This window comes from Leptopilina heterotoma, unplaced genomic scaffold (genome assembly GCF_015476425.1).
Source record: "Leptopilina heterotoma isolate Lh14 unplaced genomic scaffold, ASM1547642v1 Lhet_64, whole genome shotgun sequence".
Classification (NCBI taxonomy): domain Eukaryota; kingdom Metazoa; phylum Arthropoda; class Insecta; order Hymenoptera; family Figitidae; genus Leptopilina; species Leptopilina heterotoma.
In genome coordinates, this window is record NW_025111150.1 from 1,258,697 (window position 1) to 1,278,338 (window position 19,642).

At 23.0% G+C, this 19,642-nt stretch overlaps 3 protein-coding genes across 3 annotated transcripts; 1 reads left to right on the plus strand and 2 right to left on the minus strand.

The window, feature by feature from the left end:
* Positions 1 to 4,028: 4,028 nt before the first annotated feature.
* On the minus strand, positions 4,029 to 7,006 carry LOC122509919 (trypsin inhibitor-like). Its single transcript, XM_043624244.1, has 2 exons — positions 6,562 to 7,006; positions 4,029 to 4,216 (listed from the first exon to the last, which is right to left on the minus strand). Exons 1-2 carry the CDS (start codon positions 6,635 to 6,637, stop codon positions 4,050 to 4,052), a joined length of 243 nt encoding a protein of 80 aa, XP_043480179.1. The 5' UTR covers positions 6,638 to 7,006; the 3' UTR covers positions 4,029 to 4,049.
* Positions 7,007 to 8,339: 1,333 nt separating this feature from the next.
* LOC122509917 (U-actitoxin-Avd3l-like) lies at positions 8,340 to 11,958 on the minus strand. Its single transcript, XM_043624242.1, has 3 exons — positions 11,659 to 11,958; positions 10,109 to 10,267; positions 8,340 to 8,698 (listed from the first exon to the last, which is right to left on the minus strand). The coding sequence occupies exons 1-3, from the start codon at positions 11,744 to 11,746 to the stop codon at positions 8,529 to 8,531; spliced, it is 417 nt and encodes a 138-aa protein (XP_043480177.1). The 5' UTR covers positions 11,747 to 11,958; the 3' UTR covers positions 8,340 to 8,528.
* A 1,649-nt stretch (positions 11,959 to 13,607) lies between these two features.
* On the plus strand, positions 13,608 to 14,374 carry LOC122509928 (trypsin inhibitor-like). Its single transcript, XM_043624258.1, has 2 exons — positions 13,608 to 13,779; positions 14,205 to 14,374. The coding sequence occupies exons 1-2, from the start codon at positions 13,686 to 13,688 to the stop codon at positions 14,372 to 14,374; spliced, it is 264 nt and encodes an 87-aa protein (XP_043480193.1). The 5' UTR covers positions 13,608 to 13,685.
* Positions 14,375 to 19,642: the final 5,268 nt, after the last annotated feature.

A 19,642-nucleotide genomic window follows, 5' to 3' on the forward strand; every position in this document is an offset into this window, starting at 1 on the left:
ATAAAAGCACAAAATTATCATTAAATCTAAATTTCAACCAAATAAATATTTTCTTGACCTAAATATTTTATATTATGGTTTAATTGGGGTCAAATTCAAATTATTTAAATGAAATAAATTATATAATTGTTGAAGAAATAAATAATGATTTTGTACCAAATAAAAAAATTGTTTAAATACGCTTTTAATTTTTATTGCAGTAAGTACATATTTGTAATTATTTATTTAAAAAAATATTTCTTTCTTTTTGAAATTTTGAAGTTTTTGTTGCATTAAATTTAAATGAAACGAAAGTGTTTAAAAAAATAGGCAAAGTTATTACTATAATTAGTAAATTTGACATGAAATCGATTTTTCAATGAATTTTTAATCAAAATGAATCTTTTTTATCACAGAAAAGAAATAAAGAAAATAATTTATCTGAATTCGAACATAAATAAATCTACAAATGGCTTCAAAAATTTTTATTCGAGTTTTTATGAATAATTAAATTCTTTTGACGAATTTCTTTAAATTTTTTGAAAATAATTTTTTTTTTAAATAATTTTAATTAAACATTTAGAAAATAATTAAATTAAACAAAGAATTTTTTCAATTTTTTCAAATAATCTTGTCTGTTCATAATTATAATTGGAAATTTGATTAATTCAATTTTATTAAAATTTGTGTTGATACTAATTGAATTTCTGCAAACAATTTTACTATTTATAAAAGTAATTGAATCCTTTCAAAGAATATTATTATTTATGAAAATAATTAAATATTTGCGTAGAATTTTATTAAATTTTTTGAAAATAATTGAATTGTGGAGAATAATTTAATTATTTATAAAGATAATTGAAATTTTGAGGAGAATTAAAAAGAATTTTTAAGTATAATTGAATTTCTGCGAAGAATTTTATTACTTTTAAAAATAATTGAATTGTTTTTTTAGAATTTTATGGAAATAAATGAAAATAATTGAATTCTTGTGAAGAATTTTTTTAAAAAATAATATTCAAAAAAATTTAGTTAATCTGAAGAGTTTTGCTATTTATAGAAATAATTGAATTCTTGAGAAGAATTTTTTTGCAGTTTCTAGAAATAATTGAATTTCTGCAAAGAATTTTATTACTTTTAAAAACAATTGAATTGTTTATTAGAATTTTATGAATAGTTTATGAAAATAATTGAATTTTTGTGAGAATTTTTTTTTTAAATAATATTCAAAATAATTTAGTAAATCTGAAGAATTTGGTATATTTATGTAAATAATTGAATTCTTGAGAAGAATTTTTTTACAGTTTCTAGAAATAATTGAATTCTTTCCACGAATTCAAAAAAATTTTTAAGAATAATTACATTTTTCGAGGAATTCGATTAAAATTGTTTTAAAAATAATTTAATTTCGGAGAAGAATTTTATTACTTTTAAAAATAATTGAATTGTTTTTTAGAATGTTATGAAAATTTATGAAAATAATTGAATTCTTGTAAAAATTTTTTTTAAAAATAATATTCAAAAGAATTTAGTAGGTCTGAAGAATTTTACTATTTATAGAAATAATTGAAGTCTTGAGATGAATTTTTTTACAGTTTCTAGAAATAATTGAATTCTTTCGACGAATTCGAATAAAATTTTTAAGAATAATTTCATTTTCCGAGGAATTCGATTAAAATTGTATAAAAATTAATGGAAATTTTGCAATGAGTTCTACTATTTATGAAAATAATTGAATACATTGCGAAGATATTTTTAAAAATAGAATTTTAATTACGGTGACTAATTTCCCTGGATTATTTTCGAAAAATTTAAATACAATTCTTTAAAAGAATTTAATTATTTTTAATATAATGTAAAGAAATTTCAATTATTTCAAAAATTTTCAATTATTTGCTTATATAAATTAAATTATCTTGAAACAATAGAATTGAAAAATTTCAAAAATCTTATTTTTTAGAATTTTCAAAAAAAAACTTTGCGAAAATTCAATTTTATTAAAAAATTTTAAGTGTCTATCTTTTTTTAAAAATTAACTAAAAAAAATTTTAATTATTAATCCTCGCACTAAGAAACATGAATACATTAGAATGTGACTCTTTATAAAATTCCATTATTTATCAATTATTAAATTAAATTTAAAATACTTTGAAAATTCGATTTGTTAAACAGTTTTTAATGAAATTCTTTTAACAAATTTAATTATTTTCAGTTGAATTTCACCAAATTTCTATTAATTCGATAATTTTTGTTTAATTTATTTACATATTATATTTAAATCAGTGAATGATTTTTTACTATAAAAATAATTATATTTTTAACAAATTCAAATTTAGAGAACTGTTTAAATATCTATAAAAATTAAAATAAAAAGCGAGTATTTTAAATACAAATTAAAATAATAATTTTTTTTAATTTGGTGAAAAAATTCCCGATTTGGCATAAAATTTCTCGCTTATTCCCGGTTTTTCCCGGTCAAATTGAATTCCCGGCTATTTCCCGGATTTTCCGGTTAGTAGACACTTTGAAAATAAATAAATAAAGTAGAAAAATACAAAAAAAAAATGTTTGAATAATTGCAAAGATTTTTTATTAAAATTCTCAGTCTTCTTTTTATTTTCATTGAGAAAGACGACAGGAAGATTTACTAGAAATATTGTCAATGATCATTGAACGTATTGTTTAGAACGTGTAAAATCTTGTGAAAATCGCACTGAGGATTGGGGTAAAAATCGACTATCTCTCTTTTTCTCTCTTTTTCCTTTTTTCGCACGTGAGAGGCAAAATGCCTTGACATCAAGTGACAAACGATACGTGTGTTATTTCCACTTCAACCTGTCAAGACTCCAAACCAGTGAGATGGTAAAAGGAGGGGTTTTTTTTCGGAAGAATGTGTATATATATACACATACATTTAGGAAAAATTGTGAAAAAGACATGCAGAAGTAAAAGGAAGAAAGTAGTGGGGGAAAAGGTGAAGTGAGAATATATATATAGAGAGAGAGCAAGAAAAAAAGAGGAAGGTGAAAAAAAAACTGAAGACCATCGATCAAATTCCCTCGAGTATATCGACTAGACTATTTCTCTCCAATAGGGATGGATCGTGAGGCAGGAACTAATGATAACTTATTTTTAAAAATGCCTTTTTCTGGGTAGAAAAGAGAGTCGCATTCTCTACTCGATTATATAGAGGTAGAGGGGTTATTCTTATACTCTCTCTCTCTCCCTGGCAAATACTTTACTCTTATCATGAAAGAGGAGAGTAACTGATGAAGTCTCCTCGTACAGTGTAACCAGAGAAATTAATAGCTTGGTGGAAAATGAATAACAGTGCCTTGGTTGTTTTGGACAACAATCAAATGGAGTCGAGAATTGTAGAGACCCACTAAACCATGAAAACTCCCTGAGACAAAACTAGTCCACTGGGGAGTTGTATGTGCAAGTGCAAGAAAAATAATAACAATACACAACATCCGGCAGTAGAGAGTTCTTATAAACTTGGAAAGAAATACATTGGGATTTTCTTTGTCGCATGGGAGAGAAAAAAGGGTAGCTATATCTTTTTATGGGATACATGACAGTGATTTATTTCTATCAACTCTTTGTAGATTTTTTGAAACTATGATTTTCTTTTTCGTTTGGAAAAAAAATTTTTAAAGCAATGAATTAATAAATTTTCATTTTCAACGAAGAAAATTGAAAATTTAAATGAAGAAACTGAAAGTAATGAAGAAAATAAAAATTTTAATGAAGAAACTGAAAGTAATGAAAAAAGTAAAAATTTAAATGAAGAAACTGAAGGTAATGAAAAAAGTAAAAATTTAAATGAAGAAACTGAAGGTAATAAAGAAAATAAAAATTTAAATGAAGAAACTGAAGGTGAAGAAATAAATTGTAGTGAAGGGTAGTAAAACAAATAAAGAAGGTATCACAGTTTTTCTGAGGATATCAAATTAAGACAAAAAAAGAATCAAAAGTGTTGCGAATTTTGTCTTAATTTGATATCCTTAGAAAAAATGTGTAAATAAACATTTTAAAAAAGAAAAAACTCATGTAGATTTGATATATTTTCAACTTGACGTACAATTTCGTTTACACTCTTCCAATGTTGCGAAATTATTTGCATTACCTAAGCATCCACCGTATGTGAAACTCACACAATTTCTGCTGGTATTACTAAATGCATAACGTCTCCTGTAACGACGACATGGTCCCGCATCGATCGGCAAATCGCAGACTATGAAAACAAAATGTAAATTTAGAATTTAATTTTCACTCAAAAAAAAAAAAAAAATCTATAGAGAATTTTACAAGAATTTTTCGAAATTTTACTAGAAGAATAATTCAATAGAATTTCTATTTTAATTGTAGTAAATATTAGACAGAAACTTATAATATTAACCTATAATATCAATATTAAGGGCATGTGGGATTTATCTCTTGAAAAAGTTGTTTCTCTCGTGTCGTCTCACTGCTAAATAATTTTCGATATCTCGTTCGGATAATTAGAGAAATGATGAAGAATATTCTTGAAATTTGCAAGTAATTTTTGAAATAAGTTTGAAATTGAAAAACGCAGTTATAAAAGTTGCATTACTTCAATTTCAATCTTCGCAAACATTCAATAATTTTCATAATTAACAAAATTTGTACAAGAATTTAATTATTTACAAATACAATTTTTACCAAATTTTTCTAAAAAAAAAAACTTATTATTTAAAAAACATTTAAGAAAATTCTTCGTAAAAATTCAATTATTTTAAGAAATAAAATTATTTACGGTGATTCAATTATTTAAACAAATTTAAAAAAACTTCTTCGCAGCAATTCAGTTATTTTTACGAACAATAAAATTTATCACATGAATTCAATTATTCAATAAAATTTTTAAAAAATGCGTTACAAGAATTCAATAATTATTTTTATATATAATAAAACTCATCGCAGGATTTCAATTATTTAAAAAAAAAAATCTAAATAAATTCCTCGAAAAATATAATTTTTCTTAAAAATCTTAATAAAATTCTTCAAATGATTTCAATTCTAAAAAAAATATTTAATTATTCAATGAATTATTTATTTTTGTATTAAATAATTGAATTCTCAAAGAACTTTCTAATAAGAATTAATTGAAAAATTAATTTTTATGAAAATTTCGGATAATAATTGAATATTAGTATTTCTTTTTAGATTTGTGACACTAAAAGATACTTTTTTCTTTCTTTTTTCTTGAAAATTTTCCAATAGTCGAAATAAAAAAATTATTCTAAAAATTTTTTATAAAATTCTTTGAAACGATTCAATTATTTTCAATATTTACTATTTTTTTAATAAAAAATTCCCCAAAATAAATCAATTATCAAGAAACAAATTTTTGAGGAAAATTTTTCTTTGCAAACATTTACTGCTGAATAATTTTCCATGAAAACACTTTTTATGTCAACTCCCTTAAAAAAATTTGTTTTCAATAAAATTGTTCTTCGCAAACATTCAATAATTTTCATAATTAACAAAATTTGTACAAGAATTTAATTATTTAAAATACAATTTTCACCAAATTTTTCAAAAAGAAAACTTATTATTTAAAAGAAATTTTAGAAAATTCTTCGTAAAAATTCAATTTTTTTAAGAAATAAAATTATTTACGGAAATTCAATTATTTAAACAAATTTTTAAAAATCTGCTTGGCAGGAATTTAGTTATTTTACAAAAAAAAAATTGTCACATGAATTCAATTATTTTTATAAATAACACAACTCATCGCAGGATTTCAATTATTTTTAAAACAGTTTAAACTAAATTTCTCGAAAAATAAAATTTTTCTCAAAGATTTTATTTCAATTCTTTGAATGAATTCAATTCTAAAAAAATATTTAATTATACAATAAATTATTTATTTTTGTATAAAATAATTGAATTCTCAAAGAACTTTGTAATAAGAATTAATTTAAGAATTAATTTTTATGAAAATTCTGAATAATAATTGAATATTAGTATTTCTTTTTAGATTTGTGACACTAAAAGCTATTTTTTTCTTTTTTTTTTCTTGAAAATTTGCTAATAGACGAAATAAGAAAATTATTCTAAAAATTTTGCAAGTAATTTTTTAAATGAGTTTGGAATTGAAAAACGTAGTTATAATTTTCATCTTTTTAAATGACATGACGACCACGAAACTACTTTTTTCCCATTTGCCTTTAATAATAATATTAATAATATTAATATATTAATTATTATTACTATCCAATTTCTTAATATCTATAAAAAAATTAATGTGTCAAAATGTTCATTTATTACGTACAATGTAAAAAGAAAGGTACTAATTTAGTACCAATTTTGGTACTAAATCGTAATTTGGTTTGATACCGAAATCAGCTCTAGTTTAAAACCTTCTTTTTACAATGTATTTTATAAAATAGAAGATAAAAAAATAATTTATTTAAAAAAATGTAATTAAATTGTAAAATAAAAATATAAAACAGTTAATCAAAGAAATAGGTTTATTAAACCATCGACGTAAACAGAAGCTGGTAGTCGAAATAAAAATAAAGAGAAATATCCAAGAAATTGAATTGAACTTACTGCTTTGAGACAGGCAAATCTCTGGCATTGCAATAATAAAAGTGAATAGGAAAATTATTAAAAGTCGATAGTTCATTTTTTTCACATTACTCACGCAGAGGCACTTTATTCACAAATGTACTGTACTGAAACGATTCAATAGTATTTAATTAAAAAAGAAAAAGGAAAAAAGAATTGTTAGACTATACACTTGGGTATTAAAAAAAAGCAGATATGAATTTATTGTTTCATAAACCAATTTTTTTTTCCTCATATGATGTTATGATAATACAGAGATAAAATATTTGTTTTAGATGATTCACATTTTTTCCTCAGTTTCTTGTTATTTCTCGAACATTAAGCAAAACCGTACAATAAATAATAAACAAGAGATACAAATTTTTGATTTTTTTTCACAGAACAATATTTTGTTGTATAAAATTTATTATCATTATTTATTATTAACCACGAACGCATGTTCTTTTGCATTCTTCTTCAGTTGCGAAATTATTAGAATTTCCCAAGCATCCATAGAAAAATATGATACATCTGTTTGCAATACGATAGTAGCCCCATCTTTCAACACGATCTCTGCATGGTCCACCATCTATTGGTTGTCTACAAGCTTCATTTAAAAAAAAAAATTTAATCTTAAAAACACTATTTTTCATTCTTTTTTCTGATTTATACTTTCTCACTTTCTTTTCTTTTTTTATACAATAAAAAAAGTCACAATCTACTTTTAAATATTTTCTGTATTGCTGATTAAGAATTCGATGTTTCTTTCGAAAAATTCAAAATGGCGGATCCAACATGGCGGCTGAAAGTATAAAAATCACTCGGATTTGCTTGAAACTTGTTATTTGGGGATTTTTTGGGGTTTCTAGTTACGAATATGATTTTAATATTTCAAAATGACCCTGAAAAATCCCCAAGTAATAAGTTTCAAGCAAATCCGAATGATTTTTAAATTTTAACTCTTTCGTCCGCTATTTAAAATTTTTTAAAATGAACTTCAGACTCGTAATCAGTGACCTCGAAAACCTCCGAGTAACAAGTTTCAAGTAAATTCTATGAAATTTTTTATTTTTTCAGACATTTTGGATCCGCTATTTTAAAATTTGACTTTCTTGGGAAAATTTAGTAACTGATTCGAATTCAGCGTAAAAAATACGTTTTGAGTTCAAAAATAGACCAGGATTTGTAAATTATTTAAATAATTAATTAATTATTTAGATATAAAACAGTAAATACCTAATATAAATAAATATATTCAATGAGACTTACTTCTTTGGGATTGAATCAATTCTGGCATTGTTATTATAAAAAGAATCAGAAACAGAGTTGTTATAATTTTGTAATTCATTTTTTGTGTTTTACAATTAAAATGAAGTATTAAACTATTAATAATTGTTTTTTTTATTAATTATTTAGTTAATTTAAAAAATCTAGAAGAACAATAAAACGAATTAAATTAATTTTTCGGAGGGTGAGGAATAAATTAATGATTGAAATAGTAAACACGTTATTAGAAATACTATTCACTTTATAGTTAGTAAAAGAATTGCGACAAAAGAGAAAAATCCGTTTAAATATAGTCGTTGGTGATGTAATAAAAGAAATTTATAGGGAAAAAAAGCTGTTTGACACCTTTTGACATTGTTTGCTTTCGGTTATTTCGTATGCGATTTCTTAGTTGTGTTTTTATTCGAACAAATTTTTTCCTTATATATAATTTACTTTTTTTCACGAAATAATAAATAGCCATACACAACAGTCTAAAAATAACAGATGAACGATTTTTTATTTGTTTCCATAAACTCTTTATTTTCTAATATTTTCCTTTTTCTGATAATTGATGAAACAAGAATTCTATAAATACTTTCGTAAACAGAAATTAGAGAGAAAAAAATAGAAAAAGTCAGAAAAGAAAAATTCCAAAGTCGATCTATTGATTTTTTGTTCATTAAAATAAAAATATTTCAGTTTTATTTTGAATTGCTGCATTGTCTTTCGCATTCTTCTCTTGTTACGAAATTATTAGCATTTCCTCCGCATCCTCCATACATAAATAGCTCGCAACGTCTTTGAGAAAATACGTACCAGTATCTGGGAATAAGTGCATCGCATGTTCCCCTCTTCATCGGCAAACGACAGACTATTGAAAAAAAGGAATTGAAAAATTGATTTTAATTTTTTATTTATAAATAAGTAAATAAAATAATAAATTGGAAAATATATTAAAACTATGAAAAAAGTCTGGGGAAATTCAAATCAAATAATAAATAAATTATATAATAATATTTTATTAACAATGGATTAAGTGTAATTAATGTGAATTTAAATTTAAATAATTAAATTAAATTAACAATATAATAGTAATAATTAAAAAAGTGGTAAAAATTAATTATCAAGAAGATTTTTTAAGCTTAGATAAAATTGTGAAAATTAAAAAAAAACTTACTAGGATTTGGTGCTATTACTTCTGATATTGAAATAATAAAACAGATTGTAAAGACGAGAAAAATTTTGTAATTCATATTGAAAAGTAGAAAATTTATTTTCTTGTATATTATAATTTTCTCGGAAACGGTTTGAAATTATAAAAAAAGAGTTTTAGATCCTCGACTTATAAATACCGTATCAAAAAAATATTTAAATTAAAAGATTACGCAGCGTCCAATAGGAATTCCGAGTATTTATTTAAAAGAAAACAATTTTCAATAATATTTTCAATAACAATTTTCAATAAATCGACTTTTAAAAAATTTCTCTTACAATTTCCTTATTATTCTTTATTATAAATATTTTTCTTCGTAAGAAAATGAAAACACTTTTTCCATTTGTCCTCAGGGTATTAAATTTTTTTTTTCAATAAATAAATAAACAATTTTAGTAAAATGAAACACAGTTTTTCCGCAGATATCAAAATTGAGACAACAAACGAATCAAAATGTTGCTTCGCAACACTTTTAATTCATTTGTTGTCTCAATTTTGATATCTGCAGAAAAACTGTAAAAATAATAAAGAAATTAAAAAATAAAATTCAGTCTAAAAAAGTTAAAATCTAAATGCAATTTGAAAAAATAAAATGAAAAATGAAAAATAAAATAGAAAATAAAAAATAAAATAAAAAATGAAAAATAAAATAAAAGTAATACTAAAAATTCCATAATATGAATGTATCGAAAAATAAATAAAAATTTATAAATTTTTCTCTTCTTTATATATAAGAACCTTTAATACAGGAAGTTTTACATAATTCGCAAACATGCTGGAATGTAGGGGCTCATAAAATCGAATTGCAAATTTCTGTTCCTATCTAAGGAATTCTTGTTATCATCCTGAAATGGGATATTGATTTCTAACTTAGTCCTTTTGCAAACAAATTCAGAAACAAGAATTTTAAGTGACATTATAAAAGACAAAGTATAGAGATTATGTAATTTTTATTATTTTTTTTCAAAACGTCAGGAACTTGGGATGTAAATAATAAATTATGAATAATATTTTATAGATAATAATCAAAATACGATAAATGATGGCTCATTAATTATTACTCAACACCTGTACAAAATTCTTCGCATGCACTCTTTGATTCAAAATTATTTGCATTTCCATCACATCCACCATATGTAAATTGTTGACATGATCTTGCTGAAGGAACATAGCCATATCGTTCGAAATTTGCTCGACAGCGTCCAGTCAATAGTGGCAGTCTGCAAACTGGAAAAAAATTATTTAATTTTTTATATATTTATAAAATTTTACTTTTAATTTTATATTTACGTCCATAGAGATTTAAATTTAAACTTTGTTGCAAAATATTTTTCATTAATGCTAAAAATGAATTTTCAACTAAGTAAATATTTACGTTACATTATTTTTCGTTTGAATATAAAAATTTTTGACGAAAAAAAATTTATTTTTATTATTTATTTATTTGGTCGAAAAAAATGTGTTTATTTACAAAATTAACGAGATTAAGAAATAAATATAACAAAAATAATAATGAAAAGCAATTTTTTTTTAACTTATTAGTAAAAAATAAAAATATTTATTTACTTTTTTAGGGATATTTAAAAATTTTATTAAATTGAAATTGAGTAAATAAATCGTTTACTAAATGAAAAATTAGCAACAGACATTTTTTACCATCAAATCAAATTGGTTTTAACCAGTAAAAATTAAAAATATGCAAAAATATAATTTATTATAAATAAAAATGATATTAAAAATTTTAAATTAATTGAATAGAAATAAATATAAAAATTATTCTATTGATTTTATTTTATTACCAAATTATTATTAAATATTATTATTTTTCGTTACGGTCCTAAAGTTTTAAACTTTCAAATAAACGAAATTTATTTATTTCTTGCTCAAATTAAATTTTTATTATTAATAATAATAAATTTTTATTATTAATTTTCCATCACTAGAAATAAACTTCAATTTTTAAAGTTTTTTAGTGGAATTTGAATTTTTTATTTTTATTGCAATCAGTAATTTATGAAAATATTTTTTTCATTAAATTATTATTAAATAAATTATTAATTAAAAATTAAAACTTAAATAAAAAATATTATATTAAATTAATATTTATTAATATTTTATTAATTAATAATTATACGCTTTCAAAACTTGTGGATCATTTTTGATTTCGTCAACACTTTTAATTCAGAAAATAAAATACACTAAGAATAAAGAAAAGAATAAGAAAAAATAAAATAAAATAAAATAAAATAAAATAAAATAAAATAAAATAAAATAAAATAAAATAAAATAAAATAAAATAAAATAAAATAAAATAAAATAAAATAAAATAAAATAAAATAAAATAAAATAAAATAAAATAAAATAAAATAAAATAAAATAAAATAAAATAAATAAAATAAAATAAAATAAAATAAAATAAAATAAAATAAAATAAAATAAAATAAAATAAAATAAAATAAAATAAAATAAAATAAAATAAAATAAAATAAAATAAAATAAAATAAAATAAAATAAAATAAAATAAAATAAAATACCTTTGAAAAATAATTGCAAAATTGATACAAAAATCGAAAAATCAAGAGATGAACAAAATTATTGTAAAATTAATATCGACATACTTTCATTTCCTTGTCCATTTGATTGGTCAAATTCCATCATAAATATGACGCACAATACGAAAAAGAATGTAAAAAATTTATAATGCATTTTTGGGGAATTTTTAATTTCAAAATTTTTTAATCTTTTGCCTTTAATATTGGAATTTTTGTGAATTTGGAAATATTTTTCTTTTTAATAACAGTATAAAATATACTCTTTCGTTCATGCAAGCATATCTAATAAGATTCGTTAAAAAAAATTGTTGACCATAAATAGCCAGACATGTATTACCAACAAGTGACGTGAACTTGTGAAAAATAATATTTTAATGTTTGAATATTTCCAACTGACCAATGAGTGATTACTGTAATTGTTTGTTTATCTAAATTTAAAAGCAAAATTTTCCTTGTTTTCCTTTCCGTTAAAACTTGTTTTGTGATAATTTAAAAAAAAAAATTTTTTATTACTTTTCGAATGAGAATGGTATTGTTTTAATGATAACGAGTTAAAAAAAATTAAGTGTTTATTCTTTTTTTTCCTAATTACTGAAGGTAGATTTATTTTATTAATTACTAAAGAAGATTCGTTAAAAATTTTTTTCAATACAAAAATAAATGGACTAAAAATTTTCTGTATCCTTTAAATAAATTATTCTGAAAAAAATACAATGTTCCAAAAGTTTCGAACGTTCAAATGAACATTTTTTTAGTTCCTTTAATTTGTTTTTTTTTTTGCATAAAAGAAAATAATTTTGTATAGATTTAAAAAAATAATTTTGAACTGAATAAATACATAATTTTAATATTTTCTTTTTTGTGTACCTAGTAGTTTTTAAAAATGTTTACATAGAAATAAAAATCGTTCATTTGAACGTTCAAAACTGTAAAAATATAAAACTTGAAATTTTAATTTAATAAAATAATAAATATAAATATGTATAAAATTCATTTGGAAATTTATTATTTATTTATTTATAAATAGAAAGTGGAAAAATAAATAAAATTTTATAATAAATTTTACAAATAAAAATAAATAAAAAGAAATGAATAATATTAAATTTTATTTAGTTTTTTTTATTAAATGTTTTTTTTTAAATTAATGGAGTAGTAAAAAATTTTGATAATAAAATATGATATAAATGATTATTAAATGACAAAAAATAACTTTGGTTGGTGCGTGGGTAGAGGGAGAATTTTTTTGTAGTACAATTTTTTTAATAACTTTTAAAATGTATTATCAGTCGTATATTGTAACTGAATGTGACAGTTCATTGCTTGGCATTACTATGGGAAAATACATAAAAAGTACAGTAAACTTTCATTTTTATCAAATTGGTCGTATGCGAGCAATTTATGAAAGCTTTTCACGATGCCCCTTACAACAGTGACCCCTCAGATTTATTGAAATGTCTACTATACCAATTTATATGGAAACTTGAAGCCATAATGTTAGTCCCTTTTTTCAAAAAAAAAAAAAAGTTGTAAAATATTTTAAAATGTTCCCCATTATATAATCACACTGAAAAAAATTTTTTTTCTGAAGCATATAAACAGTTTCCTGCCAAAGAAATATTTGAACCGAATTATTTTTATTTCAATCAATAATTTCTTGTTTTTTTGGAAGGAATAATTTTTATTTCAATCAATTTCTTGTTTTTTGGAACGAATAGTTTCTTTTGGAATGAATAATTTTTATTTGAATAAATAATTTCTTGTTGTTTGTAACGAATAATTTTTATTTCATTCAATTTATTGTTTTTTGGAACGAGTAATTTTTATTTCAATCCATAATTTCTCGTTTCATGAAACAAATATCATTTAATGTATATAATAATAATAAGGAATGAAAAGATTTAAATAAATAAACAATAATTTCGAAAAGAGCAAGTCACTGTTTGCAATGACTGTCGGCCTATTTATTTGAATTTTTTTATGCGGATCTTATTAGATTCGCTTGCATGAATGAAAGAGTGTCGCACGAAAAAAGAATTTTAGTTTAAAACCAGAAAAATCGTAACGCAAACAATTTTTAATTAACTTTCGTCAAAATGAATTATAAATCTCTTGGATTCTTTTTTCTGTTGTGTTTTATCATCATGATGGAATTTGGCCTATCGAATGGACAAACAGATCGCGAGCGTGGTAGGTCACTTTTATTATGTATTTTAGATTATTTTGTTTCCTAAAAAAAACCTTTAATTTTTTTCTTTTTTTTATATTTCATTTGTTCTTTATTTTATTTACTTTTTGCTTTTTCTTTACTTTTCTGTTTTTTTCTTTTGTTTTGATTTTTGTCTTTTAGTTTCACTTTTGCTCTTTTCTGTTTCATGCCTCTCACTTGTTCTTTTTTCTCATTTTATTATTTTATCTTTTGTTTCTTTATTGTTTTTGGTGAAACTTTAAAGAATATTTACACTTTAGAAAAATTAAATAATTAAATTTACAATTTTTGAAAAATTCTCCAAAAAAAAAACTAGATCTACCTTTCAATTTTTTATGTAATCGAATTTTTTTTTCTTTTCATCAAAATATTTTAACTTTTAGTAAAAAAAAATTGTTTTTGACAGTTTGTAGACAACCAATAGTGACTGGTTCTTGTCGAGGATATTTTCCACGATTTGCTTATGTTCCTTCAGAAAGATCGTGTCAAAGGTTTATTTACGGTGGATGCAATGGTAATTTAAATAATTTCGAATATCTCATTCATTGCGAAATGTTTTGTGAAGGAGTCAATTAACTTTTCACAAGAGTGATAAATATTAAAATAATTCACATCTTTTCAAATTGTGTAACTAAAGAGTTGACAAATATTGTATTTTATATAAATAGGCTTTAAATAAAATGCCATCAATATATAGAATTTAAAATTCATTTTTCTGATCCTATATTTATAAATAAGCGGAATAAAGAAATTAAATATTAAATTTTACTAGAATATGTGATAACAAAAATTCTGTAAATATTCATTAAGCTAAATAATTCATCTTGTTTTCTATTTTAACAATACAATCCTCCGTGCAATTTATTCTTACAATCGAAAATACTTCTGATATTAATTTATTTAATACTAACAAGAAATATTATTCACCAAAGAAAAAAACTTATAAAAATATTCTTATTTTAAGAACAGCATAAATTGATGTACATATAAAATGTTCCTATTCAAATTAGATCTGTCAAATTAAACAAGTTCCTAATTTCAGAAGACATTTTCTTCGGTATTCAAAAAAATCAAAAAACTGATTTTAATTTTAAATTAATAAATGTATATTCTGACAATAAAAATAGAATGAAGACGGTTTTTGTATTCATGCAAGAGCTAAGATTAATAAACAAGATTCTTCAATTATAGGAATACGTATAATTTTACCAATGCGGAAATATTAATGCATTGTCATTTTTAGTACCATATTCATTATTATGCTCGTGACATTTTCCTGAATAAAAATGTTATTTACAAATGAATTGAAACTCTTTGAAGGCAACCAATTACGGAGGTATATACACTTTTGTTGCGCATACAAGCAACATAATATTTTCTCTGCGGATGTGTATATATATATGAGCGCAAGAGTAAAGTGCCGTTTTTCATAAGTTATATTACTTGTGGCATTTACTTCACGTTTTCATTTGAAAACATCGTCCTTTACCATTAATGTTGTACTTAAGCAAGCGCAAAAAGCGGGTACCGTACCTACATTTTTACAAGCTTGTACGTACTGTATATATATATGTGCGTATGAAGTTTTGTAAGAGAGCGTACATTGTTACTTTGTAATATGTATATTTCTACATATATATAAATTTTCCAAGATGTATATATGTATGTATATAAATACGCACAAGTGTGGACACGTGTTTACGTTATGTGTCCAACGAAGTTCGCACCTGTAAAGTAATAATACTAATGTTTCTTCGCGTGCATCCGACTTTTTATGAGCTTTTCCTTGCGCACGCGATGCTCTATATGGCTTACGCTTTTACGTACAAATGAGTAATGTTTCCGTGCTTTTGCGACAAACTCCCTCGAGAGTACACAGCTGATGTCGTCTTAATGCATTTTTTCGAATAGAAATAAATTCCATCCTACATTTATATCTATATGCACTTTCGCAAGAAAATCTGTACGTACGCGAAGAAATATGATACTTCACTGGGGAAAAATCTGGATATTCTGTCTGCAGCAATTTTTACCTTCCAAATATTTTCGACACTTAGAGCAATTAAAAAAAATATTTTTTTCTACCACACGCACCGAAAGTACACCATTTCCTACGTGTTTAGCGGGAAAAAAGTGTATGATTCCCTGCGAGCGGGAGGGAATGTACATTCCCTCCCGGCTAGTGACGTCACCGGGAGGGAATGTAACATTCCCTACCTGTGAGGGAGGAAAAGTAACTTGCTTTCTCGGTAATATTATCAAAGTATGACCATTGGTGAATCAGTTACGTGAGTTACGTCAGCTAAGTGACTTACGTAACTTACGCGAGTTACGCAAATGGTGTAGTTACGTAACTTACGTAAATGGTGTAGTTATGTTAGTCTTTTGAGTTACAAATAATAAATGATTTACGTAAGTTACGTAACTTACGTTCCTTACGCTACTTGCGTAAACCTACGCTCTTTGGGTTAGTTTAGTTATTTCAAGCTTTTCACAAACTTTCAGTTACCACAGTTGTAACTATACCGCCCCCAGCTACAACTGTACATTCAAAAGTAACAATCAAACTGCCGCGTTTGTACTTTCGGTATACGTGTGTTAGAAAAAATAGTATGTGCAACTCGGGAGGAAAATTGATTTTCACTCGTGTTTTACAGTTCTCGGCTTCGCTCGCAAGCACTCGCCTTCGGCTCGTTTGCTCGCTACGCCTCGAACTGCAAACTACACTCGTCGGAAATCATCCATTTCCCTCCCTTGATGCACAATCTACTATTATTTATTTTATTAAGGACAGATGGAAGAAAAAGTGATTTTCGTGGTCGACTTAGATGGTAAAGTGGAAATTTGGTCAAATAAAAATTGTATTAAATAAAATTTCTAGCGTATGAACATTTTGACAAATAGAAATTGTATTAAACGGAAATTCTGTTCAATAATGAAAATTCTAGCAAATGAAAATTTCGATAAATTAAAATTCGACGTAATGGAAATTTTGCCAAATAAAATTTTTATTATGCATAAATTTTGTTTTATATAAATTTGTTTAAATGAAAATTATAGTAAATAAAAATTCACACAAAGAAATTTCGGTTAAAGACAACTTCTAACATATAAAATTATGTCTTTCAAAAAGAATAAAAAAATGGTTTTATGGAATAACAAAGCCCCCCAAATAAATACAAATAAAATATAAATATATATAAAGATAATTTTCTTTTTTTTATTTCTAAATCACCTTAATTCTGAAAATGAATAACGAATATTTATTAACATAATATTTTAATTTCCTTTAGAAATTCATATTCTTCTTCAAAAGTATTCAATTTTTTGTCAAAAACTTATATTCAATTTTTATCAATTTTACTCAATTTTCATTAAAAATTTATATTTTTGCTTAAAAGTGATTTATTTGTTTATGAAAAAATGACTAGATTTTTCTTCTTTAAGAATTCACACTCTGCTTTAAAAATATCCAACTTTCATCAATAATGATTAATTTTCTTTAAGAATTAACATAAACCTTCAAAAATATTGAATTTTCATCAAATTTGATCAATTTTCTTCAATAATTAACATTAACTTTCCAAAATACTCAACTTTCATCAAATTTACTCAATATTCATTAAAAATTTATATTTTTGCTTAAAAGTAATTATTTTTTTATGAAGTAATAACTAGATTTTTCTTTTTTAAGAATTCACACTCTGCTTTAAAAATATTTAACTTTCATCAATAATCATCAATTTTCTTCAAGAATTCACAACAACCTTCAAAAATATTGAATTTTCATCAAATTTGATCAATTTTCTTCAATAATTAACATTAACCTTCAAACATACTCAACTTTCATCAAATTTGATCAATTTTGAATATAAAATCTAATTAAATATTTTTTATCTATTTCACTATTTTTTAAAATATAATTTTTTTATTTCTAAATCACCCTAAATTCTGAAAATAAATAACTAATATTTATTAACATAATATTTTAATTACCTTTAGAAATTCATATTCTTCTTCAAAAATACTCCATTTTTATCAAAAACTTATTCAATTTTCATCAAATTTACTCAATTTTCATTAAAAATTTATATTTTTGCTTAAAAGTAATTCTTTTTTTATGAAATAATTACTACATTTTTCTTTTTTAAGAATTCACACTCTTTTTTTAAAAATATTTAACTTTCATCAATAATGATCAATTTTCTTCAAAAATTAACATTAACCTTCAAAAATACTCAATTTTCATCAAATTTGATCAATTTTCTTCAAAGATTTCGCATTAACCTTGGAAATTCTCAACTTTTACAAAATTGGACCAATTTTTATCAAAAAACTAATTAAATATTTTCCATCAATTTTTTTATTTTCAAAAAATACTTAATAAAATAATATATATTATAATATATAAAATTATGTTCAATTAAATTCTAATAAAGTGAAATTTATGTAATTTAGAAAATTGATCAAATGGAATTTCTCTTAAATAATATTTCGGAGAAATCAAAATTCGTCTAAAAAAGAATTCTTTTAAATATTTTTTATTTAAAAATTCGTTTAAGTAACATTCTGTTCAATAAAAATTCTACCAAATGAAAATTTGGATAAATTAAAATTCGACGTAATGGAAATTCTGCTAAATAAAATTTTTATTATGAAAAAATTTTGTTTTTTAAAAATTGGTTTAAAATGAAAATTATAGTAAAGGAAAATTCGCAGAAAGAAATTTCGGTTAAAGACAACTTCTAACATATAAAATTTTGTTTTTCGAAAATAATAAAAAAAATTTGTTTTATGGAATAATAAGGCCCCCCAAATTGATTCAATTAAAATTTTAATAATTAATATATATTAATATAAATAAATATAAAGATAATAAATATACAAAAATTTATATATGTATATAAAAGTAAAGAACGTGAGTCTGTACGAATAAGATACGTCAAGTCGATAGAAAGAGACAGCGAGTGTTCCTAACGTCCCCTCTTCTTTCTCTCTCTAAAGACGTAAGCGCGAAAAAAATTGGACGCGCAGGCGCGTAGAGGCTGCGCGGATAGTTTTTTTCCCGACAATTTTATGGATCTCAATATTTTCAAAAAATTACTTAACTAAAATGAAAAAAATATTTTTATTGAATATTTATTTAAGGTCAGGTGAAAGAAATAGGAAAAAAGTAAAAAGATAACCAAAAACAATTTGGTTATTAATTCAGTTTTTTTATTCGCTTAGTTATTTATTTAGTTATCGAGCAGTATTCTTTTTGCTCGAACCTAAAAATGTTGAAATTCTCCTAAAATACAATATTTTGTTCTCCGGAAAAGATTCCCAATTTTATATCAAGGCCAGGAGTGTAAATATATCTCATATAAAAATTGTAGATACTACACTTTTTTTTCATCAGACCTGGCAGAATTATTTCACATTTCTTCCATAAACTCTGCTCTGATGAAATATTACCAAGCGAATATATATTGCTCTCCAACCGGCAATTTTAAATTATATATACATATATACACTATATCAAATAAGTATGAAACTTTTTAAAAATTTCAATTAAGTTTGTTAAAACTAAATGGCGCAATTTATTTAAAAAAATCCATTCCACCACTTTGATCAGTAGTTCTTGTATATTTTATGTATATATACACACACATATATACATATATCAACTCTAATCGCCAGACCGTTTAATATGAGACTTAATTCCAGTCTGCTGGAATCATGTGTAGAAAGAATTTTTCCTTCCACACTCGCTCTCTTATAATTGCCATAATTAGTTTTAATTCTACATAATTAAAGGTAGTAATGTTGTTAATTCAAATCTGTGAATTACTCTCAAAGTTA